General features: G+C 38.2%; 1 protein-coding gene across 2 annotated transcripts in view; it reads left to right on the forward strand.

Annotated features, from left to right (window-relative positions):
* The first annotated feature begins 3,467 nt into the window (after nt 1–3,467).
* The window catches only part of THADA (THADA armadillo repeat containing), a 161,304-nt gene continuing 138,568 nt past the window's right edge, over nt 3,468–26,203 (forward strand). For both annotated transcript variants that reach the window (XM_084285393.1, XM_084285394.1), the window contains exons 1-21: nt 3,468–3,528; nt 4,378–4,473; nt 5,130–5,224; nt 5,634–5,764; nt 7,315–7,463; nt 7,574–7,606; nt 8,477–8,529; nt 9,499–9,685; nt 10,228–10,322; nt 10,620–10,840; nt 11,545–12,236; nt 12,905–13,056; nt 13,193–13,348; nt 14,512–14,634; nt 15,599–15,722; nt 17,108–17,256; nt 18,155–18,365; nt 19,726–19,861; nt 20,174–20,310; nt 20,690–20,848; nt 22,002–22,159. In XM_084285393.1, coding sequence (XP_084141519.1) covers nt 4,398–4,473; nt 5,130–5,224; nt 5,634–5,764; nt 7,315–7,463; nt 7,574–7,606; nt 8,477–8,529; nt 9,499–9,685; nt 10,228–10,322; nt 10,620–10,840; nt 11,545–12,236; nt 12,905–13,056; nt 13,193–13,348; nt 14,512–14,634; nt 15,599–15,722; nt 17,108–17,256; nt 18,155–18,365; nt 19,726–19,861; nt 20,174–20,310; nt 20,690–20,848; nt 22,002–22,159 — 3,237 coding nt within the window. In that variant the 5' untranslated portion in view covers nt 3,468–3,528; nt 4,378–4,397. The remainder of the gene's footprint in view (nt 3,529–4,377; nt 4,474–5,129; nt 5,225–5,633; nt 5,765–7,314; nt 7,464–7,573; nt 7,607–8,476; nt 8,530–9,498; nt 9,686–10,227; nt 10,323–10,619; nt 10,841–11,544; nt 12,237–12,904; nt 13,057–13,192; nt 13,349–14,511; nt 14,635–15,598; nt 15,723–17,107; nt 17,257–18,154; nt 18,366–19,725; nt 19,862–20,173; nt 20,311–20,689; nt 20,849–22,001; nt 22,160–26,203) is intronic.

Here is a 26,203-nt window from a genome sequence, read left to right on the forward strand (position 1 = left end):
CTTTGGCTCAGATAATAGTACTAATGATGCTCCGCAGCTGTGCAGCCCTCAGTACTGACAGGTAAAGAGGCATGAGAAAAATAGTCTGGAAGAAGGAGTAGGGATGCTGAAGATTTTCTTTGAACTGCCCTGACAGGTAATGCCGATATGTCTAGAATCCAAGGTCAGTTACTGAAGGGAATGAAATTACAAGTAGACCAGCTGCGATGCACAGAACAGAATAAAACTTTGTTTTGTAATTAGAAGGTGGGAATGCCATAAATATTAAAGGTGTGAAATAAACATAGAAAACTATTTTGCACACAAGTGCAGTCTCATGGAGAGGTGTTTCTCATTGCTGTTGTCACAAGTAGATGTTACATAGAAGCAATAATAAATCAGAGGCACAGTCTTGCAAGTATGTACAGAACATGCAAAATATATCACTGCTACACAGTATGTTGAAGAAGCAAACTACACCAGCAGAGGTTTGCACCTTGGAATGATCACCTCTGTTAGCTGTCTGGCTACAGAAGTAGATCAAAGTAAATACAAAACACCACAACATACAACGCCTCTCTCAAAGAACGGATGCAGACTGAAGAAGTGTATGTTGCTCTGCCTTTATCTCTGCAATTTGACCTTAATGCAACAAGGTAACTTCAAAGTTTTTGTTTGTCTTACTGAACAAGAATACCACATTTAATTTGAAGTATTGTGAACCCTGTATTGCAAAACATCTGGTCCAGAGTGTAGAAGCTAACCCAAAGAACGTCATTAGCTCCATGCCAGAGATTATCAAGTTGTTACCAAACCTGCAAATGGGAAGTAAAATTTGGGGGTTTATTAGATTTCCATGACTACACAGAACGTGGTTCTGACACACTGGATCAAAGCCTTATGAACCTGCCATGACAAATGGGGCTTCTTCTGGTTCTCTGTACCACATAGATAAGCATTGCAACCATTTGAGGCTAGGGTTAGACTGGTGTTTTTATCTACAATTGGAAAATGTATTCCAGAAAACATCTTGCGATTCCAAAACCTCAGATCAGACACCATCTTCTGTGTCATTTCTATCTGGATTCTTTAAAAGCATGATGTATTTTAGGCTTTTCAATGGAAAGAAAGTTCCCATAACACCGTATATACTAGTTGTAACACAAAACTGTGATATAAAGGAAGGAATAGATGATCTTCAGTTACTGTTAGAATTAATTAAAAGGTATCATATGGTCTTTCAAAAAGCAGATTAAAAGGTTTTGTTTAAGTGGGGAAGGGAGAAAGATAATTCCTGTTCAATTTATGGTATCACCATGACGTATCTTTAAATGTTATTTGAAGGCTACAGCTTGTCTTTCACTGGTAGGAAAATGTCATCTTACATAATGGCCTATAGTGTTTGTGCTTGGGTACTTCTGAATGGAAGAATCTGTAGTTACTTCAGTTACTAGTGAAGGCTTTTTCTACTAAGAAAAATACAGCTTTTGGGAAGATCCATGGTTTCCCTTTAAAAGCACAACCTCTTTTTAATTGTTTGGCGCCACAGAGTGGTAAAATGCTATATTGCACTAAACAGCAGATTTCTGTGAAAGTTTCAAAGTAACTTCATAATCTCCCTCGGAAATAGGCTTATATATTATTAATATAACTGCTAATTACAAATATTATTATCAATATATTTATTATTATAAACATTATTAATAGTAATAATTCTTAGTAGACTTGTATATTATTATTTATTATTATTATAGGCTTAAAATATTCTACTTACCAGATACAGGCATGCAGACCTTTAGCTACAGAAGATTAAAACTTTCAACTTCAAAATTCAGGTTTCCAGCAGTGTGGGTTAGAATATTTCCTTTGAGAGGAATTTTCACTGATTTGTCTCAACTGTAAAGTTTGTAAACATAAATCCAACACTTAGAAAAAACATCTGATGAATTGCAGAGACCGGCTCGGCCATCACAGCAAAAACAGCCATGCCAGCTTGGTGCCGAGGGCTGCCCAGCTTGGTGCCCAGTCTCTTGGCTGTTGCGCCAGCCATTGCCTGAGGAAGCGAAGAGGCATTTTCCCAGCGCACTGTCCTTGTCTCTAGTTGCCTTGTGGTTCAGGGATTTTGTGAGCCAGAAATTTTGTTTTGAAACTTTTGCTGGATTTTTTTTCTTCCTTCTATGATGTAGCCCAGCTGCTTTTGAAGAAATGTAATTTTTCAAGAACCAGAGTGTCCCAGGACAATGAACTCCATGGTTTAAATACTTCGTTTCATTTTGGATGTGCTGTCTGCTTGTTTCATATGATGCATAGCAGAGCACAAACACCAGTAATTCAAAGGTCGGTTGCTCCTTACCAGCAGAAACAGAAGTTATGATCACAGAGTGACACCTTTCCAAGGTAGCAAAGTCTGATAAGCCATGCTGGGCTAGCTGCTCAGTGATAAAGGCATGTTTGGAGCTATAAGAACATCCATGTTATATGGTGTGGTTTTGTGTGATATTACGTGAGCTAGTTCTAAGTAAGTGATTTTTGGCTACTGGAAAGTGAGCTAGGATATACTGAGCTGGAACCCTCGAAATGGTTCCACTGAAAATAGGGAGCACGTATGTAGAAGATTCAATGAAATGTAAAATGTGCCGGTATTGAACTGAGCATAAGAAGCTGAAGATTTACTTCATCTGGCTGGAGATGTTACTTACCCTAAATGAGGATGCATCAGTTTGATTTATCTGGGAGGCTAAATCATATAGATCGGCACTCAGCCTCCCTTGGAGCTGGAGGTAGCCCAGCAGGCCCCTGCAAGGCACGGTGCCAGCAGTGGTGTCAGCTTGCTACAAGCTGCCACACACAGAGCAGAGGGGAAATCAACCAGCCGGCAGGGAAAAACTCAAAGCATTTCCCATGTGTGTGGGTATGGTGAAACCTTTCCGTGGTTCCTCTGGCTATATGTATGTCTCCAGTCAGTCGGCAGTACAAAATGTCAGTATTAAGTTATGCAGAAGTTTGTTGAAAGTCACGAACTGAGACTTGTTGAGTTGAGGTACTTTGGGCTGAAAGAAAATTGTTGTTGGGTGAAAGTGGGGTGGCAAAAAGTGTTCGCGTTTTTCCTGCTTTTCCTCACCTAAACGTTGTTGCTGTGTAATCCCAATGGCCCTGTGACTACTAGGTGATCTGGCACTTCACCACAGCCGCTTGCACAGCGACGCGTTTCACCCACTGTGGGATTTCCTACAGAAGGCCCAGGAGAGTCCCCACTCGATACTCGGAGGCACGACCCGGCTGCTGAGGCCTAAAGCCGCCGTGCCCTGGCTCCGGGGAACCGCTGCCATCCCTCTCCCCGCCGCCGAGAGGAAGGTGCCCGCTTGGGCGCCCCGCGACCGGCGAGGTTACAGCTCCGGCCCCTCAGCGCCGGGGCTGGAGGCGGCGCCGGGGGCCGGGCTGCGGGGCGGGGAAAGCCCGGCTCGCCTCGGCTCGGCCCTACCCGGCGCAGGCGGGGCAGCGGGGACCGGGCCGGGGAGCGGCGCCCCGGGCCGAGCCTCTCCCCTCAGGGTAAGGGCCGGCGGTGGCCGCCATTTTGCTTCCTCCGCGTCCCCCCCCTCCGCCGCCCGCGCGGCCTCCATGGCGGCGGGGCAGCGGCCCTTCCCCGCCCGTCGCCGGGCTGCGGTGCTGCGGGGCGGCCCGGAGGTGGGGGGTGTGAGGCGGCGGCGGCTGGTTGCCCTCACGGGCTGCGGTGGCTCCATGTGGGAGCCGCCGGGACGCGGGGCACCCCGCACCGGGTGGCCCCGCAGGAGCAGGGAGCCTGCGGGGGGGCCTCGCCAGCCTCAGGTGCTGTGCGGGAGTGGGCTCGTGAGGCAGGGAAACTGCAGCGCACGTGAAATTTCCACTGCCCTAAAGGGGATAACTTCCCCTCTGCAACATCCGCTGTGGCAGAGGAAGCGCAGGTTGATGTCTCCAGGAATAAAACTGTGGTTCACGAGGTAGCCCTCGCTTCGCGTTACGTCTTAAGCGAGTTCTAAACGCTCGGTCCAGTAAACTAAAGCAGCAGCAGGAGTTCTGTGGTGTAATTCCCATGTCTGCGTGGTATTTACAGGCTGTGACCAAGGGACGTGTTGCAGACTACATAACAAGTGCAGTAAGGACTCCAGTGTGACAGTTTAAGGCTTATCGAGCAAATATTGAAATCTTTTCTCATATTTCCTCTTTGTGCCACAAAGTCTCAGCAGATTTTGGACGTGCTTAGAATGGTTGAAAATCATGAAGGAGTAGAGAACTATTATCTTGCAAAAGAAATTGCACAAATAATACAATAAACAATATTTTAGGCCAACAAAAAAGGCTATTATAGGAAGTGTTGTAGTTATGCTTTTAAAACAAGGTAGTGTGTATTCCTTTTAACAGGTGTCTCTTCATCAGCTAAAATGGTTTTAAAAAAGAAGAAAGAAGTTCAGGTTGATGCATTCTTTCTTGATCACCAGCAGCTTGAAAAACTTAAGAGTAAGTTTTTTGTTTGTTTTTCCTGAACTGATCTTGTTTTTGTTTCTGTTAGTAGATCCCATTTGAGTAGCTACTGAAATCGATCATTATTTTTTCAATTGTTTTGTTTGCGGTGTTTTTTGTTTTGGGTGGTTTTGTTCTTTCTTTTGGTTACTGTTTTTTTTTGCCTTTTTTTAATGTAATGACAATGATTTTTTAACTGTGGCAAAGTTTAAAGAGGTGATTGTTCCCCTCTGCTCAGTACTGGTGAGGCCACACCTGAAGTATCGTGTCTAGTTCTGGGCTTCCCAGTATGAGAGATGTGCAAAAGCCGTGAAGATGATGAGGAGACTGGAGCGTCTCTCCTCAGAGGAAAGGCTGAGAGAGCTGGGGCTGCCTAGCCTTGAGAAGAGAAGGCTCAGGGAGAAATCTTACCAATGCCTATAAATGTCTGAAGGGAGGATGCAGTGAAGGCAGAGCTGGTGCACGGGACTGTGTTTGAAAAAAATGGTGCTAAGCTGTTGTTAAGGTGACTTAAAGGGTATGACACCAGTAGGTTTAGTGGAATGGCAAAAAAGTTAATAATTAAGCAGTGATTTCTTATTATAAACAACGTATTCTTTATGCTGTTTATTGTAACTCCTTTTTAAAAAAAAATACTCTTCTTCCAAATGTAGAGTTTTCCAAGGCTGAAGAACAAAACCTGGCATCTCTGCTTCTGCACTGTGGACAGCTGAACAATGGCATCCAGCAAATCCAGTGTATTAAACAAGTAAGATTTCACTGGTGTTAGTGTGCTGTCTTGAAACTGACAGTGTACTACACATGCCGTTAACGCGAAATGCAGCTGTAAAATAAAGCGTTCCTGGAAGCAGGTAAAATGAAGTTGTTACTCCTGCAGATGCTAGGTGGGAACATAGTTCTAGTACTTAAATTAGCAAAGGCTGTGGTTACTGAGAATAATGGAAGGCAAGTGATAGCAAATTATGAGTTTTATATTTATATATTGTTATTAGCAGAGGTTTTCCTGGAGCTTATTCAGCAACTTAATCTCAACAGGATATGGTAAAGTGGAGACAGTTTTTGCACTGTATCCTTGAATGAGAGGGAATTACACCCCCATTAATTACAAGGGCACGTATGTAGTTAGTTTTATTGATCAAGTGTTCTGTTGATTACAGATTATGCCTTTGGTGAAGATGATGGATCAAAACTCTGCATGTGATCCCATGGTTAAAGCTTGTTTGGATATCCTGGGAGAGACATATTTTTCACTGGGTGTGAAGAATCCCTTGAAAAAAGTATTAGCAAGGTAAAGAATTGGATAGTAAGCATGGTTTGTTTTATTTAAATGCTCTTCTTACATTGAAGCTGGTAACTTCTCATGCACTGCAAATTGCTGTAATTACTGAAAATTTGTGGTACTAATACTATAAATAATCCAATGTATCATTGGATAAATAGCTTCAAAGTGAAGCATTATTTTGATCTCTTTCATTACTTGAAAGACAATTTGTGTATAATTAGCACTGAATTTTAAAATCCAAGAGAGTAGAAATTTAAAATGCATCTGTATAAAAAGAAAAACACTCAACTTTGACAATGTAAAGAGAAGGTGGTACAGTGGAATCATGACTAAAGAGTGTTTTCCCATACCTATTTCTATTGTAATTATGCTTTTCTATAGCAAAATTATTATTGTATTTCTTTAGCTAATTTATGACAGGCTTAATATTTTAAGATCGATTGCTTAGCTGCCTTCATTTCTATGCACAAAAAAACCATCTATTGTTCAACTGAGACCTCATAGTGCTTCCATCCAGTATTTCATATAAAGCCAGGGCTTCACACCACTTTGACAGGTTTTTGTTGCTTCAAAGTTAGAACATGTTTATTTTAAAACAAAGACTGTTTGATAGATGCTGTTGTATGCTAGTGGTAAACTGTGGCTGCATGCATCTGTTTGTATCGCTGTTTTTGCCTGTTGTGACCCTTTTTATCGAAGCTATACATGCCTTTTAGAAATGTTACTTGAAAGACTGAAATGGGCTGAGCAGAGAACAAGCCCATGAGTTGTCAGGTATGTGGCTACAGGAAAGCTTTCTTCACTTTTAAGTAAGGATAGGCTGAAATGTTAAGGAGTGCCTAGGAATACAAGTAGATAAAATGGAGAAGAGAAGTTATGCAGAGGAAATGTAAGTGTTCTTAGGAGGCTGTAAAATTTCCACAGATCTAGACTCTACTTTGTTATTTTCTATCCCTGGTGTATACATTTATGTCATGATGCTACAGAAATTGTGGACACTTTGGTTTGGGAATCAATATAGAGTATTAGAACAGAAGCTGATTTACATCTCACTTGCAGGAGTAACCTAAACCTTGTGTAGACGTTGCATTAAAGATACAAGAGCAAACTCTCCTTTCACTTTTTGCTGAATTAACTCACTGAAATTATTTCAGAAGGAAATCTTGAAAAATGTTGGTAAGAAAAAGCTAAGAAGGTTTAATGTCCTTCCTGTATTCCAGAACAGATACAGAAAGTCATGCCGGGACATTATTAGAACTTCATCCAGTGTACTTTGAAGACTAGAGATGTAGTTTTCTGACTCTGAAACCAAAAGGCGGACAGAAATAAACATGCTGTCAGTTCTTGATTTTTTTTTTTTTTTAAGTGTTACAGGCTGCAGTTGTATAATCTGATAGATACAATGCATCCTTGCATTTGCAGAAATGTGGGGAGAAGGCTAATATAGGAAGCAACATGTCTATTACGAGATCTTTACCCGACACTGACTTTGATCACGTGCTATTTCACACACCTCAGTGTGAGGTAACTGCTTGTGCTGTTTCTTACTGTTGTAGTTCGCTAAATGGTCTTCCTGAACAGTTGATGCCGTTAGCTGTTCAAAGCTTTGTACGCTGCCTTAGGGAAGAACTGAAAACCACAGATACGTATTTGTACAGAAAAGTACTGGACAACCTTGCTTCTTGTATGGAGGACTTCAGCTTAGGTATGATGAAATCGAATATATTCTTCTTTATGAAAAAACTTATTTATTTTTTTTTTTCTAGTATACGCTATCCAATAGTCACTATTTAAAATGTATTTTCTTTCCTCTAGGTAAAGCAAGTATTAAGAACCTGTTTGAAGAAGGTAAAGTTATGCTTATATTAAAATTCACTTTAGATTATTGGGGGAAGGCTGTGTGTGAAGAAGTAATGTGTGGTAGGCACAAAGATCTGTCAGATTTGATTTCATTATGATACATTTTTAATAACTAGGACCTTCTTCATGGGATGCTTTTTTTTTTTTTTTTTTGTCAAGGATTTTTCCTTGGCTTGTACCTTTAATTTCCTGGAATCTATCTTGATTTACTGAGCATCCACAGATACCAATCTGAGGGTACTTAAAGGACTGTCAGAGACAGTGCTACTTCACATGAAGTAATCTCTGTTCTGCCCCTCATGATGAAGTTGAGTATGGTAACACGGAGCTGTTAACATCCAGTCTTCGTATAGCAGGCCCTGGTCTGCTGTGGCAAGCATTCTGTGTGGCAGTAATTTGGCAGAAATTTGATCTGCTGGTAAAACCATTTATTATTGAACCTCAGCGATTCAGAGTCGCTGCATCTGTCTGGAAACTATGGGATAACGTGGCCTGTTGTGCCCTCAGCGTGCAAATAATGTTCACAGCTTTTTACGGACCTTTTGTTGCTGCAATGTTTTGAGCTCTTGGTAATTTCAGCTTTTCATCGAGAAGCCAGAACTCTGGATGCCTCACAGTGTTAGAGCAAGTGGAAACTCTTACTTTGTACCAGGTTGTTACAAAACAGTGTGAGATTTTGTTCCTGCATTGCCTCTTGAATCTACACTGAATTTTGAAACCTTTTTTATGGAGTGGAAGAAACACCACTATACAGATAACTTTTTGCTGTGCCTGGGTGTGATGTGTATGGGTGATTGCTGGGAATTTTCTGTTACACTTCTCTTTTAAGTAAATTCCTGACGTAATTATTTCCACTAGTTCTTCAGTTCCTGCAAAAGTCGCTACTTGACATACAGGAAGAAAACAGGCAAGTGAAATCAATATAAGCTGTATTTTATCTGTTTTCATTTCATTATTGCAAGATAATTTAATATGGACTATCACTTCGATAGCCATGCAGTGGTGAAAGATGTGAATGTGAGTTTACAGTGATATGTATATAAAATTAAAAAAAATGTTTCTTTTCTTTTGTGGTAATATGATGATAGAGAGGAAAGGAACAAAAAGGTGGTAGTATTTAAGGCACTGATATTGTGTTAGAGCTACTACTTTTAAGGGAGGCCTTTGAGTTGTGGTTTTGCTATCTGAATTGTGACTGAACACTGTAATTAATAAATACACTTATTAAAATTCAGTTAGAGTATTTCTCTTCCACTTTTCATAAGTATTTAATTCAGTATTGATATGCTGTTTGACTGTCACAGCAGTCATCATTCTGTATCTTGACATTTTCCAACATAACATAAAGTGAAGCATCTTCACTGTGGTCTCTTACAATGTGCCTGGAGGATAACAGCACTTAATGGAATGTTTTGTACATTACAGGCTTACAGCTTGTCTGTCTTTGTATTAGAAGAGAGTTGAATGATAGAAATATGCTTTGTGCACAGAGGAACTGTTAAAATAAGAAGGGACCAGCATTGTGTTCTATCACTCTTTAGATCCTGCCCTGTTCAGGCAGAATCAAATGAAGTTTCAAAATCAAAAGAATCAAAATCAAAAGAATTTTGAAGAATCAAAAAAAGTTTCTCATGGGAACCTACAGAAACTGTTGAAAAAATTAATTATTTTTTTTAAGAAACTGTGTTTCTTACCTTCATTTTAAAACGCTGTCCAAGTCCACTTTTATCTTTCTGCTAGTTTGGTCAACTTGAACAATAATTTGATTTCTACCACTATTTCTATCTAAAGTTGACAGAATGTGGTTTTCTAGGGATGGTGAAGGATGGGTTTTGTTTGCTGTTTGTAAGCATATCTTCTCTTCTTTTTCCCCCAGAAAGAATAGTGGAAATCGTGTAGTTCAGACACGATTGATGCATGATTTATTGATGGCCATTAAAGTTCCAATGATGCTTGTACAGAAATTACAAGAAAATATTCAGGGAAGTCTTTGGAAAAATCATGAGTCTTGCATTTGGCAAAGTATGTGTAGTTTACTGAAAAGTTCCATCAGCTTCCTAATGGACGGTAAGTTTAGTAACATTCAAAAATAAATGTTTTAATTAAGTCAGTCTTGTTTTCTTTATAGTAAACTGAATGTAGAAAAACTTGTCTTGTTTTAGCTTGAATGGAAGTTGAACTGCTGAGACTAATGGGAGTGGGGACTAGCAGTAGGTCTTTCTGAGAGCTATGATTTGTAGATCATAATGTATATCTGCATGAATTACGCAGTCAGAACTGCTTATTGATGCACGGTAACTAATCATGGTTACTTCCTGTACAGGTGTTACTTTTTTGTAGTTGAACTTGAAGACCATGGCAGAACCTACTTGTCCTGTTCTTACCAGGCAGTTCTGTATTTTCTGTTTGTTGAAAGGTATTTATAGTTACCTCTAACACTGAAATATAAATTTGTTAATACTTACTCTCCAGGCAGATACTACAGGCTTGTGAATACACAAGTATAAGTAGTAGAGGAAAATTCAATGCCAACATTATAATTTTGATACGCAGTTCTGACACGTAATGTTTGCTGCACTTCTGAGTAAAAACCTTTCTCTGCCATGTAGAAACTCTACTGCAGACTGTGCAGACTACCTCGGGACTGGCCTTTATTCTGTTTACTAAAGTTATGTATGAACCAGCTGAAGAATTACCTTCCCTGGTAAGTGTGTATGTTCTCTAAAGGCTGTGAAATGTGGTAGTGTCATTAATCAGTGTTCCCAGGGTTATTTAGAGGCTTTGCTGATAGAGGTAGCAGGGCCTGCCAACCTCTGCATCTGTCTTTTGTTGGAATGTAAATCCTTTATTCTCTGTATGAAATAATGATACAGGGTTTTTGAACTTATAAGAAAAACAACACGGAGAAATCTCTTTACATCTTCTAAGGTTTGTGCTTGTGTACAAAATACCTTTTCTAATGTGCTAAGGTGGTGTAATGAGTTGTATTTTGCTATTACAGGTCAGTGACTTGCTTCTTGGATTGAAGAAGCATGCAGGCATGCCAGCATGGTTTGTGAGTAATTGTGGAACTCAGTGTACAGAGGAACTCTCCGACTCAGTCCTTCTCTTTCTTTGCCATGGAGCATTGGCTATGCTGGATTGGAAGAATAGCAGCATGGGTGAAAGTGGAGAGAAACTGTTACTAGATATTGCATCAGTCTTATTGTCTTTGAGTTCCGTGTAAGCCTGTGCTTTCATTTTTTCATTGTCATGCTTGATTTTTTACTTTGCATGGGTCATGGTCCTATATAATTATAATATAATTATTTTGTTTTCCTGTGATAATCATATCACCTTTTTAATATATTCAGAAGAACTCTAAGTTTCAAAATGTCTTAAGCTGCATTTTCCTCTGGCATGCTGAAATGAAATGCTCTTTTATCCGGCATAAATTGTAGCCTATTGGATAGGAGATCAGTATTCTGTTCAACCATGGTTTCTGTCTTGGAGGTCAGTTTTGTGATTTGTGTTTTAGACATACAATTCTTTTTATTTATTTATTTATATGATAAGGAAAACTTTTCTTTAGATTTTCAAGAAGCATGCAACATAATGTTGCTCAAATACTGCCATGTGGGTATTCATTTTTATTTTTGTTTTCAAAATTGCTGCTGTAGAGGCTTGTCACCATATTGAGGTGGTTTTAGTTGTGACCGGTTAACAGTGTGTCAGGTGACAGAGCATACAATTTGAAGCATCCAAAACCTTTTTGCCTTAGTTTTTTCTTTTTCTTCAATGAATGGGTAAGTGTTTCTGCATCTGTTCTAGTGTGAAGTAAGCTAAGGTGATGAATAGTTACTTTGAAACATATAATTGATATTTTTTTAAATAGAAGTGACAAATGAGGATAATGAACTTTTTTTGTTGTTTGTTCTTTTAAAAAGGTTAAAAGAATCCAATATGATAATATGTTTATCGAGAACTGTTGCTATTTGGACTAACTCAGCACTAGCTGCCCTCGTTTCAGACTCCCCAAATCTAAAAATCAAACTTAATGGGAACTCAGAGGTAATTGGGAAGCTGCTGCAGTATGTTTACACGCACTGGGAACACCCTCTAGATGTTGTTAGACACCAAACCAAATCGATATTCAGGAATCTTCTTCAGATACATCAAACCATCGTTTCCGGATACAACTTAAAATCAGACCCATTCTTTGCAAGGCTGACCAAGCATTTGCTGAGTTTGGAATGGCATGTGAAAGGAAAATACGCTTCTCTTGGCTGTCTTGTGGAGTGTGTGGGCACTGAAAGTATACTACAGTTGGACAGAACTATTCCAGGACAAATCTTGGATATGATGAATGATCAGTCTCTTGCACCCTATGCGAGTGATCTTTTGGAAACCATGTTTACAAATCACAAAGTGCAGTTTACTTCGAGTTGTAAGGAAAGTTCCTGGATTGACCAGTGGCACGACATCTGGGTTTCTCCTCTTCTTCTAATACTGTGTGAAGGGAACCATGACCAAACTACTTATATAATAGATTACTATTTACCAAAATTGCTCAGATGCAGCCCTGACAGTTTGAGCTACATGATGAGAATTCTTCAGGCTTCTGCAGATGCTAATCTTGGTAAGAAAATAAATAAAATGATATTTGTAATTATAATGAGTTTAAAAAAAAACAAAAACAAACACAACAATCAGTCTTGGAAATGCAATTTCTGATTTATTATTCCTGTTAGAATAAGCTGGGGAGAAAAAAAAATACAGATGGTTGTTGATTTGTGTCAATGCTTCAGGGTGGGATTCATAATCACGAGTATCTTCATGCCACGAGCAGAAAAAATAAGTGTTCTAACTGTGGGTGTCTTGCTGCTCTCTTTACATGTCAGACTTTGTTAAGCAGCAGTATTTTTTTCTCTATTCTTCTGTTCCATTATGATTTCCTATATAGGCATGTCCAATAGCAGGGCTTTACAGATGGCTTTTTGTTCCAAATACGTGCACGTTAGATTTATGAGTTTCTTTGTAGTTTTTGATGTAATTGAATGTAATTCTTAAATAATGGCTTTTGAGACATCACAGGGTTCTTTCTCTGTGTGCCCTGTTTGGGAAGAAGCTTTTGGGAACCAGGCTCTTTAGAATGAGCTGAATCTGTGACAGACTCTGTCTTTTGGGGTTTATTGGCTTAGAGAGAAAACGAGGTGGTATGTGGAGTTTCTGACGAGCCCTGCAGTTAGTATTTTGTTTATTGTGTTAATCAGGCTGTAATTATTGCTGTATTTTGTTTTTTTTCAGGCTCTTGCACTACCAGAGGAGCTCTTGGAGCCCTGATGGCATGCCTAAGAACAGCCAGGGCTCACGGACACCTGGAACTTTCAAGTATCATGAGCAACGGTCTTGTATCGGCTGAATGTATAAAGCAGGGTTTAGTGCATCAGCACAATCAGGTAGAGGGGCATTTTTTTTGTGCATCTTCAAATTAGAAGAAATACTTAAATCCGAAATTGTGTGTCAGTGTTGTTTTAAAGATGTCATCATAGGTGTCTGTAACTCTTCTGTGTTTAACATCTAAATATCTTTCAGGTTTGCATTGATGCTTTAGGTTTGCTTTGTGAAACCCATCGTAGCACGGAAATTGTGTCTAAGGAAGAAATGCAACTAATTCTATTTTTCCTGGAGTACAACTTGAACAGTCAGTCTCCGTCAGTAAGGCAACAGATATGTTCTTCACTACGAAAGGTAATTTAAAACTGTAAACAAAATGTTGACTGTGCTTACATTTTAATTAAATTGCATATTTCACAAATTTTCCTACTGTTACAAGTTGCACATCTGAAAGAGTAGAAACTCTAAGATCAGGTGTGTGGTGTATGTGTTTTGCAACAGAATGGTGAAAGATTATTGTGTGCAAGAGTGGCTTAAACAAAAAATCACCAATAGTAACTCCATCAAGAATAGTAGTGAGTGTTGGTTACCTTGTCAGTGTACGCATACTTGACCAACGGCAAGTACAAAGCAACTTTGTGCCGTAGAGTAAGCCTTGAAGCTTGCATTGCTCTTGTTTTGCACTAAGACTTACTAGAGCTCAGGCAACAGTCACAGTCACTTGGTCAACCTCAGCAGCCTGACTGGGAAGGCGAGGTAAAGGAATATGGAGGAAAAGCTGCGGTTGGCTTGGTGTGTGGCTGTAATGTTATAGTCTGCAGAGACTGAGTGCGTTGACATTGTCGGGGTCACATGTGGGAAAGCATGGTGGGAGAATGTGACAAGGATGAGGAAACCATGTATTTGCAAAGAATGTTTTTGAAAGATACTGGTTGCAAAAAAAGCAACATGAAAAGAGAAAATAATTAGTTGGAGAAAGAGGAGGGGGAAATAGGCTTGGCAGAAACAAAAGAGTAGAAACCCTTCTATTTCATTCTTGCCTTATACAAGCTGAGGAATCTGAGATAGAAAACCTGTGTTGGAGGAAGTGTGATAGGAAATAATACTAGTGGGTAATAAAAGCTGGGGGAAGCACTATAGAGGTGCGTTAAGCTTTGTAAGAGACACTGAAGCTATAAAAATGATGTGCGTTAATTGAACTTGTCTTATATAGAACTTATGTTCCATGGAAAATGGGGAGGTGGGAGAAGAAGAGTAGGCGTAAATTTAAGGAGGAGGATGGAAACAGATATTGAGGTGTAGAGGTATGGGAAAGAGCGTGGTCACAAGAGATGGGGAGCAAAAAAAACCCGTGTTTTTGGAGGGAGAGAAAAGGATCGGTTCTGTGTTACACTGTATACAGACTGCTTAAATATTATAAGCAACATGATCTGGAAATTCAGCTGAAAGTCCCCCTTGCCCTTATTTAACTTTCAGTGACTCTTGCCTTAGCTATGTTTTGATTTTTGTTTTATAAGTTATTTTGTAGAATACAAGAAAGTTCCCAGGTGCTTTATAAACTGGAGCAAAATAAAACTAAGCAGGAATTACTTGAAGACTCAACTAGAAGGCATCCTTCAGGGATTTTGCAGCAATATAAAGTAAGTAGATAAAAATTAAGTTAGATTACTAGAGGTATAGATGATAACAATAAGAGGTGGGAAGGTGTTCCTGAAAGGTGGTTAATTTTTCTTGAAAGCACCTCTGGGTAAGCTAGGTCCTGTCTGTATTGGGAAACACTGTGGTGCAGAAGGAATAAACCTGCAAAGTGAAACAGTGCTGAGGACCTCGTCCACACTATCTTGCTGTGCAAATTAATTTCTGCTAAATGTGGTGTTGTCATATGAGCTGCATGCCTGGTAGTATTTGGAGAGTATCTTTAAGCTTAGTTTTGTCCAACAGCAATCCAGGTTACTTCCTGAGGGGATTGCTCAGTGAACTGAAACAGCAGCAAGCGGGGACTGACTGGAGAGGTATCTCCAATTCAATCTGAAACCTTCTTGTGAGCTCACAAACCATCTTGTGAGCTGCTGGCAGTTGAGTCAGAAGTTTTAAATGATGTGCATTACTTTGGTTTGAAATAGAAATCTCCTGAGCTTCTGCTAATTAGCAGAGTTAGCCTTCTGCTAATTCTCCAGGATGATCAGTAAGGGAATGGATGACTTAGCTGCTGCACAAAGATTTCAGTATGAACACTTCTTTTGTATTTGTCCTTTTTCTCCTCTTTAAAGGCCCACAAAATTAGTTTCTTTGTGTTAAACTCCTTCTTGCCTTGACTTCTGCTTTGCTGGCTCAACTGCTTTTTAAGGCTTTGATAAAATCCTGATCTCTTTGTGGGAGTAGGTAAGGTAAACTTTTTAAAAAAAAAAAAAAAATCTGTGCTCTCGGAAACAAGAAGATGGTCAATACTACAAATGTGTAGGCCTCCCATTCCTCCAAGTTGAACTGGAAGTTCCTAATTTTGCTGGGTAATACTTAAAGCAGAATGTCTGAAAATTAATTACTTAAACTCCTGTTTGTGGGACAGCAAACAAACTGTCTTAAAATCTCTCCTTTGATCTTTAGGACTTCATGTCATCTGTATGTGACAGACTTTTTGAGGCGCTGTTTCCTGGTTCATCGCACCCAACCAGATTTTCTGCTCTAACTATTTTAGGATCAGTAGCTGAAATATTTTCTGTTCCAAAAGGTGAGAGACCTCACTTACAGGGTGTAGGAATGGGAGTTACAGAAAAAAGATTGTTTGTTTCATGCTCTCTGGTTAATTTCTGTCAAAGTGAAATTGTTCCCTTAGGAAATATAATAGAAATGAAGTACTTCCAAGCAAGGATAGTATATTTTAATAGCTAATCGAATTTTGAAGTAAATACAACTATTTATGGTCCGTTGAATATCTCTCTTAAATTGGGATTTTCATTCATAGTGTTTTTTTCAGCAAGATTTTCTCACTGAATTTTTGTTGTCATAAATGAAGATTTTGGACAAGATTCAGTCTGTTTAATAACTTCTTCACCTGTTTTAATATCTTAAGTTATTTAAATTTTTGAGACAATAAAAACTTAATTGAAAAGACTTGCATATCCTTAAAGTATTTTACACTAAATAAGGAATACTTTACTTGGACAACTGGTGATAATCCACTGCTGCTGTTACTTTAGTTTCTACCCCATTATGACAACCCAAATTCAAGAGTTAGTCTTAGCATATTGGTGGTTTTGCTAAATCCTGTCTCTGTATCATATGGCCAACTTAAAGCAAAATTTTGTTAAATTTGAATTATTATTGTTTAAAGAAATTAGGCATGTAAGATAAAACTTGATTTTGAGAGGGAGAAGAAAAGACCTTCTTGGTAGATGCTAATTTCTTAAAACCTGTAATAAATCATTAATAAGTTTGCTTTTTTTATTATGAGCTTGTGGTATGTTGTTGCTGCATTTAGTTGTTTAGCAGAAATTTGTATTGGGAATAGTTTATAGGAGCCTTAACATTTCAGAAGCCTGACGTTCCTTTAAAAAGGGAGATTCAGCTGCAGTTGTGTTCCATGCAGGACTATGGTGCACTTGTTTACATCTTAAAATTTCTAGCTTCTTTCTGGCATTAGATCAGTCTTCGGAAATCATGACTCCTAATCTGACTAAATTAGAAGTGAAAAAGCTTAATAACTTTCAGAGGGTTATTCTTATCACTGGGGAGGGGGGGGAGAACAAAACAAAACAAAAACAAAAAAAACCACCAGCAACGTGCTGAAGTCTTAAACCCTTTTTGAAAGGGATTATTTTCTAATTCTAGAGAATTTTTAAGCAAAGCTAAAATAAAGATTATTTTCAAAGCTGAATAGGTGAAATTGTTTTTGACAATAAGTTATTTTCTATATAACTGAGAGTAATATTTTTTATATGGTAAACTTCAAAAATAAACATGTCATTAAAGAAATACTTGTTAGTATTGAAATAATGCTTTAGCTAAACTTCCATTTTAGTGTTTCTGTTAGAAGAGTTAAATAAAATGTGAATGCAGTCCTGAGTCTGGAAAAAAAAAATACAGTATAACATTAAAATTGCTTTATTTGAACAGGACAGGTGCACGTTTTTAAATTGGATCAGGAGATTGATTCTGCTCGTGTGCGAACTTTGATTCAGTGTTTTGCCAGTACTTTTGAAGAAGTAAAAGTCCTAGCATTTGAGCTGGTGATGAAACTGCGTGATGTTGTGTTTAGTTTACAGGTATGTAACTAAAAATAGTTTAAAGAGAATCATTTCGTGAAACAGGAATGTTCTGTATTGAACTACGTACTTGAATTGGGTACAAAACCTAACTCCTGAAAATGAGAAGTTGATCCAAACTGACCACAGTAGTGTTTATCTCTAGTTTTTCTATATATTTTTTTTGCACAGCTTTGACCCTTACCTAAGGAGACTTGTTTCACTAATGGATGAGAGAGTTCAGGAAGTTCGTTGGGTACGGCTATAAACTTTTTTGCTAGGCACACTTTAATACTGAGAAAGAGTACACATTTTGATAATCTGGTATCAAAGAAATGTGTAATACAAGCTCCTTAGCTGTGATATCCCTTTGTAAATTATTGAGGTATTTTGACTTGGTTACTCTTTAATTTTAAGAAATTTAGTTCTGTGTTTATTTTCCTCTCTGATTTGGTCTCAGGATTTAATTTCTGATTCTTTTTTATTTCTCTCAAATTTTCACTGTCTTGATACTGATTTTTATGATTATTTTATGAAGTACTACTTTTAAATTCAAAGTTACAGGTGAACAAACACTGCTTCCTAATAAAATGTGCTTCTCTATGATGACCGTTAGCAGCTAAAACACAGTATTTTGAAAACAGACTTCCTTCCGTGACATGCAGTGTGTTTGAAAACTGCTTTATCAATGGGTGTTTCCATCTTTACTGTGTATGTAATTGTTTATTTGCTAAATACATACATATTCATATTCTGTTTTAAAAGTGATCAGTGTACAAAGTAAGTGTTTCTTAACAAATACGTACCAGCAAACTTGCCGAAAAGCACATTCTTGGGTTTCAGGGTGCTACCTAGTTTAGTTAAAGCAATATGGCAGTCCAATTAAATGAGTGATACTGTTCTGTTCTGTATTTTTCAGGATTCTGAAAACATAGATCTGCTGTTCCAAGCAGCAATGGATCTTAGCACGAGTACCAAGCCGTATGATTGTGCCACTGCATCATATTTGTTGAACTTCTTAGTATATCATAAGGAACTGCATCGTATTTGTTTAGGAAAATGGATTGAGCATAGTCCCCAGATGGATGAAAACACATCAGCAAGTACCATGGAAAAGAACACTTTAGCAGGTAAGTTTTCAGGGAAATTAACACACCTGGTTTTTACATTTATTTGAAACCTGACTGCTTTTCCTCAAGGTGTTTGGTAGGAGGCTTAGTGAGTTAGAGGTGTTTATTCCTAAAAGATTTTGATTTTGCTGTTTTATTTTTATTTGATTTTGCTGTTTAAGAATCAAGACCTGTTCATGTTGAGGCTATTACACGTCCTCAGAGGTTGGATTTCATTACCATTTTGGTTAAAGAGAAAGTGACATTGAGGCCCCAATAGTTAGTTTGTTGAAGATGTATACATCTTCACATCTGGACATGTGGCAGGCTGGACATGAGCCTCTGTTTCCTCTGGGAGCTCACTCACCCAGAGTGAAGGCAGCTGTAGTTTGTCTGTATCATGCTTAAGAACTTGGTATTTGCAGTGCTGGCACTTGGAGCTCTGAGTTTGCAGTCCTGTGCGTACGTTGTGCAGTGATCAGGCTTAGTTCACATGTGGAATATTCTTGGTGCCTCTGGATGAAAGCTGAGTAGCTCTTGATCCAGAAGATCTGGTAAATTCATTAAACAGACTTCCTCCAGATTTTGTAATTTGCAATAAAACTAACATCTGTAAGTTCATCATTTGTAATAATGTAATCTTTAGTAAACTCGGGATTGTATGCTTTTTTGTGCCCTTATTGGTTTCTTTACTAATAAGCTTTCTCTAATGGCTTATTAGTATTTTCTTCATATGCAGTGAAATCATGCTTTTGAGAAATGTTTATGATCACCATAGATGAAGGAAACGTACGTGTGATCTAATGTCTTACAGAGTGTGTCCTGTTGTTAGTGATCTGCAGTTCATTCTGATTCTGACATCAAGGTGCTGCAAATACAAATGCAAATGAACCTGGCACATACACCCTTCAAAATTGAGCAGCTTCTTCAGCGGCTAATGAAAGATGCAAATACTTAACTGGAAGCTTCTGATATTTAATAATCTGTTGAACTGTTTGTTGTATTAAGCTGCCTTTAAAGGCAAAGTCTGACTTCCAGTATGTGTCAGGTCACCTCTCTTGATTTCACCGTGAGCTGTGGGATTGTCTCTTGAGTTCAGCATCTGGGCTGTGTTTTTGACTGCTGTTGTTTGGTTCAGACAAGCTAGATTGAATGTAATAAATGTTGTTGGGTTTCAGTTACCTAAATTCCTGCAATCATGCCCTATTTAAATGGACAGAAGAGTGAAGAGTGTAAACAAAGTATTTTCTGTGCATTTTCCATTAACTCTTGTATAAACATGCTTCATTCCTATTTCTTCAAAGCAGGTTTGTTTCTTGGAAAGTATACTATGTATTTGTGTGTATAATTTAAAACTGTACTTCTTTGTTTTTAATTTCAGTTATCAAGCTTTTATTAGTGAATGTTGAAGAAGAAATATTTCAAGCTAAAAAGTCTCTGCTTCGAGCAGCAGCATTGTTCCCGATGTATGGGAGAGTGCATTGTATAACAGGAGCTTTGCAGCAATTACCTTTTAAGTAAGTAAAGCATTCTACAAAACAGTAAGTTTTAACTCCATAGTTAAGTGCACAGCAGAGAGCTGCTCACTGGAACATAAAAGCATAAGATGTTATTTGTGAAGAAGTCCAGTACCGGTGGCTTATAGCACTCTTACTGTTTTTTCCGCTGTTGAGCTAGCTGTTGGATACTTCCTTTGTAAGTATTAAACTCAGGAGTTGTTAAACTGGACCTTATTAATGGTTTTCTTAAATACAGTTAGCTGCAAATGTTTCTTTTTTTTTTAAGGTAAAAATATTTTAATCCATGTTTTCTGTTTTTCTTTATAAAAGTAACTTGACGTTGGTGACTGAATGGAAGCAAATGGTGGCTAGGCTTATTCTGATGTCATACGAACTCTCTGCTGTAGTATCACCAGTAGTGCAGAGCTCATCACCAGAGGGTCTTATTCCAATGGATAACAATTCAGGTAAACAAACAAAAAGAAGGTGTAAAATCTGAAGCTCATGAAGTTCTCTTTGTTCTTTACAGCAGTTCAGAACTACACCTAGCACCAGAAACCTTTTCAGTTTCTTATTTAACTTCTAATAGAGGTTGTCTTGGCTCCTGCACTAAAAGGAATAAGCATTTGCAGATTGCGTGGTTGCATCTGTTTCAAAACAGGTGACTGTGCAGCCTAGTTTTCTTTCTTTCTTAATCCTTGTGGTCACCATAGTTTTCCATATATTTTTATTTTTTGAACTGCTAAAAGCTTTCTTTTTTCCTTACATACCTAAAGTTAATTACATTTGTATAAGGAACTGGAAGTCAAAAAAGTAGCTTAAATATTCTTCTTGTTTAATGTATAGAAATGGCAGATCGACTGCAGATGATTCTGCGTGAGATACAGCCACAGGACACAAATGATTATTTTATGCAAGCAAAAATTTTGAAGGAACACTGCAAAATAGAGTCCGAAAAGCTGGCTGTCCGCAAGCCAATGGAAAATATTTGCACAGAAATGAGAGGTAAATCAAACGCTGTATTAGTAATTAAATCAAGATACAGAGCAGGCATTTTATGTGGGTGATCAAAGTTGGAAGTTATTTGCTCCGTATAACGTTTCACTTCTTCAATAAATCTGTCAGAAGGTAGTTATTCATGGGCATGGTTTTAAAGACTAATTCACTACGTTTCTGGAAGATTGTGGTTAATCTCTCTTAGAGTACAAGTGAAAATGAGTTGTTTTGATACTGGCCTAGACTCTATTGCCCGAACTGCACTGGCCAGGTAATCTTCAACACCTTTTCTATCAAGCAACGCTTTAACACATTTCTTGTTGAAAGGTGTTAGTGTGATTTTGGTCTCCAGTGTACACAAGACTAGCGGGGAATATATTCATGCAATAAAACTTGTTGCGTGGGATCATATAAACAGAAGCTTCTGTTTGAAATATTCCAGTGGTAAAATGTTCGATAAAGCAGACAAACAGTAATAAATAGCAGCTGTACAATTCCTCTGTTTCTGCTGTTGAATTTCAGACTGCAGTATATTCCTTGTATGCCTGCATAAACTTAGGGAATATCTGTTCATTTAAAATGTAATAATTTATATGAGCTTTTTAAGTTTTAAAAACAAGTATTTGATCTTTCTTTCCTCACATCTTTTTTCCTGTGTACAAAATAGTTTTGGTTGGGCCATCTGTTTTGTTTCATGAGTGTCTGTAAATATGTTAAAATCACATAATGGCCACTAGATGGTGGTGTTGCATTAAAGAAAAATGAATTTGTGTGGTCTATGAGTATGGGGACATCAGAGTTTTTTAAAAAAACAAAAACCCGAACACAAATAACATATAGTGAGTGATGGACTGATGATTGATGCAGAAATTTGTTGGAGCCTGGCTACAAAGCTGTTGATGTTTGTGGAGTTCAATGTGCAGTTGAATGTTGATGTTGACCAAAAGACCTGTACTCTTTAAAACAGCAGTAAAGGTGTATACTGCTGTGCTTTCCAAGCAGAATTAAGTACAGTCATCATTCCAAGAAGGGAAGTAATTAGGGTTAACAGAACTGACTGATCTTTTGGTCTACCAAGTTTAGAATTGTTTCATAGTCAACTGTTTGTTGTGCCTGAGAACCTTAAGTTACACTATTGCATTTGTTCATTTATATTTTTAAGGTAAAGAAAGGCAAATGTGTGACGTCACAGCTCAAATGGTTCTTGTATGTTGCTGGAGAAGCATGAAGGAAGTCTCTCTGCTGTTAGGGACACTGTGTAAGCTTTTGCCTACACAGGCTGCATCTGAACCTTCAGACGGGTTGATTACTGTAGACCAGGTAGGGAAGTACTTCTCATTAAATAAAAAAATCTTCATATTGTTGGTTGGGAAAAAAGAGTTTTCAAAAAAACTATTTGTTTAAATAAACCTACTTTCAATATGGGGGGAAAAAAAAGCATTCTAATTGTCATGTGCATGGTTAACGATTTGTTTTTTGGGGGATAAAATGGTATTCAGAAGGCATCATACCGTAGCAACAAATAAGTGAAGAAGTTATTATATATAGCTAACAAACTCCTCAAGAAACATTCTAATTGTTCAGGGTTATTTACGGGTTGTATATTATATTCAGGAAAATAATTTTATTTTATATAGATACAGATATGAATTATACATATGTTTTTATGGAATTGATAAAAATCTTCTAAACAGACTTGATTTTTAAACAGTCATCTATTTCATTTTGAACTGTAGATGTTGGTAATTTGCTTAAAGCTCTTCATTAATTGAACTTTATAATCAATAATTCTGAACGAGAAATACGCTGAGTAGTCCTAGTCTTGTCTTACATAGGAGATTGAATTATGGATAATTTGTGTGTAATGTGACTCTCTTTTTCCTCCAATGTTTTTGATTTCAGAGATCAGAAATGTTAATATGCCATCTGGGTCTCTTGCAGAATGTTGAGTGCAGTGTTTACAAGAAATTAGATTACCACAGGCATTTATTTGGGAAATATTTTCTGTTTATTAAATTTCTGTTTTTAATTGATGATCTTTTCATTTCCACATGGTTTTGACAAAATCAGTCCATCTACACGGAATATGGAAATATGCTACGTTTTAACTTCTTTTTTTTTTTTTTTCCAAGACAAAGTAAATAGTTTTCCTCTAGGTGTTACTACTTTCTATCATAAAATAATAGTGTACAGCAGGTCTTATTTCTTATGTTATCTCATGTTGTAGTGCCATGGAAATAACATCAGTATCTTTATCCTTGCATTGTCTCTAGCCCCTGTGTTTTCATCTGGTTAACAGCTGTGCTTGTATTGTTGCAGAGATATGGAGGGTAGATGAGAGCAGTGTTTGCACCACTGTGTTCCTTAATCTGCTCCAAGTCAAACAGGAATTGCTATTTTAGCATGAGTCAGCTCTAACTTGTAGCATCTTCATCTTTATGTAGAAAACAGACATGAGCAGTTGCCTTTTCAGAAATGCTGTGGTATTAAGCAATATATCCTCTTTTCATATAGCTACCTCATTGGATTCTTTGTGCTTCTGACATCTTCCTGTAAAAACATCATCTGCGCTCTAATTTGAATAATGTTACTTGATAAGAAATCAGTTTGAAATTCTGATTTTCCTCAGGCTAGAAAGGAAATAATTGTTTGGCTGTATGTAAAACAAGTATTAGAGTAAAAGGTATGGCCATTTTCACTGTACTTTTTGTAAGTAGCGTTACATTATTGGACAAAAAACAGGATTTCATCATAAATGAGTAGAAACGCCGGTACCAGAACTGCTGTGGCTTGAGACTTCCATGAAGCGCTTATTTTTTCAGTGCTGAGAGATTAAACGAGTTGGATTTTGATATCTAATCCACATTCAGCTTTCCTTTACAGTTGCCCATCTTTTTCTTTGTTCTGTAAGTGTCTAGAGATTTAAAAACACCAAGTGGTCAAACTCAGGAGAAATCCTGGATCCTATTGCTCCAAGCAACTGGAGCAAAAGCCTCTGTGTTTAGTGAGGGCAAAGTGGGTGCTGAGAAAAACCTGCTGCAAAACTTCCCTTCCTAGTCTTGTACCTTTCTTCTTGTCTAGGTCAGTAATTGCGTTAAATTGTACCTTATGGGATTCGCTGTTACTGTCACAATTTATTCACAAAGAAGATCACATTACATGTTGAATTTGTGCATACTCTTTCCCTTTCTAATTGAGCAAGCAAATGAAAAGAATGCTTTTCATTGCTGGTCCATGTTAAGAAATGGCACAACGCAACCTTGCTTCTTTGTGGTAGTGGTGTTAGCCAACTGATTGCGGCTCTAATTCTGCAGTCCTCTTTCTAGCAGTTAAATGTCGTCTCTTATAACATGTACCCATGTTGTAGGAGGCAGCACTTGTTTGATGCTTTGCTACTAGGAGGTGGGACGATATCAAATCTGCACCTTCCTTGTCTTTAGGGGAACCGATTGGGTTTGCATGGTATTTCAGTGCCACACTGCGCAGACTCTGCACAACGTTTTCAGCCTCTCGTTGTGGAGGTGTGTGTATGAAGGAGCCTAGAAATTCTGCATATAACCTGGCAGTTGTCAAAGCCTAGCTCCTGTTGGCATGACTGCTTTGCCTTTACAAACAGACACTGGACATGCATAGTATATCTGGAAGAATCTCTCCATTCAAATACGTGCTCTGTCTTTTATTCTCCATCTTGCCCAGAAATGGGTAATGTCAAACTTAAAGCTTGGCCATTCAAGATAATTAATACAAACAGTCTTCCATAGACAACAAGTCCAAGTAGCAACCAAGTAATTAACCGAGCGATACCCAACAAAGACTCTGATGTTGTCCCATGACAACACGTGATGTGCACATCATGAGACAGTGCTCAAAGCCTGGAGGAACTTTGAGCTCTTCCTCAAACTCCTATTTATTTCCAAGAAAAGTTTGAAGATAATTCTGGGAGATAAACTTTCCAGAACTGTGTACCAAAGTGAAAGGAAGCAGATGACAGAAGTAAAGGCTTAGTACTGTCCCAGTGCCAGGGGTTCTGCTTGTGTTAGCCCTGGCCATCAGAGATGGCTGATGTGAGCCTTGTGCTGGAGCCCTGACACATGCAGAAGACTTTCAGTATTGGCAGAGCTCTGCACTTGTTATGTATGTGTGCAGCCAGTGCACGTGTGGCTCCCATTGTTGCTTCAGAGTTTGTTCTACAAGGAACAAGTTTGTTTGTTTGTTTTTGTTTAAAGCAACAACAACAACAAATCACCGAGCCAACAACGAACCAAAACAAAAAACCCACACCAAAAGCCAGCTTCTCTCCAGTTGTTAATGTAATCTGTCTCAAGCAGAGTTGAGTATGGCTGGCAGTAGTTCACCAGCCATAGAACCAGCTTGTTTCTGTGAGGTGCCTTCACACTCCATTGTGGGTTTAAAGCCATCTTCTTCTAATATTTTGGAAAAATATTCCTTAGAATGTAGTACCACTTAGTGGTATTTATTCACCAGGAAAATAAGATACAGAGGCACAAATGTACCAACCATTTCCCAAAGCACTTTGAGAATCTGTTGTACCAAATACTTGTCTTGAATACGGAGACTTCTGGTTTCAACAGCAAGCATGGCCCTGTAAATTTCAGTTCTTATGTTACTAAGACTAGCCTGTCATACTCCCACTATTTGGCCAAGGTGATCAAAGATATTTAAGATATTTGCTCCCCACTCCATACTTGTGTATTTTATATTAAACTGGAGTGGTCATTGTTGCGGTCACTCTTTCTTACAGTTGCTGTATCTTCATGCTGATGAGGAGAACGTGAATTCCTTGATTTGTTCTCCATCCTGGTATTTGGAGAACGGGTTTTATGATGCAGGGAAGCTACTCCAGCTTCCAGCTACTCCAGCTATGTGTTCGGTCCTGGAGAAGTAGAAATGCCACGCTTACAGATGCAGTTAGATAAGAACACGTACTTAGCACTGATCCTGAGGCAAGTTCCTATGTCATTTGTGAAAACGGAGTTAGGGCAGTTTTTTCTTCAACCTCTAGCATATGAATGAAAGTGAATACCACAGAGTTCAATTTAATGTAAGCTTCTAGTCATTGTAGCTGTTGCAAAAAGCTCAGAAATGTAAATAGCAAAGTTGAAAGTTATGTGACAAAAGAATCCCATACTCTTCTAAAAAAAGAAAGGGTGGTGGTGAAGCAGGGCAGTGATTTGATTTGCATGTGTATGGCTTTCTTGGTTAGGTTTTGTTTATACAGCTGGAGAGTTGGTCTGTCTGTGGGTCAGTTGCTGCTGAAAAAAGGCACTCCTGCTTTTGGGCTAGAAAGCTGAAACCCCACAGATACATTAAATAGCTTAAAGTCCGCTCAGATAAATAACTGTT

The sequence above is a fragment of the Netta rufina genome, assembly GCF_964035555.1.
Source record: "Netta rufina genome assembly, chromosome: 3".
Lineage (NCBI taxonomy): Eukaryota > Metazoa > Chordata > Aves > Anseriformes > Anatidae > Netta > Netta rufina.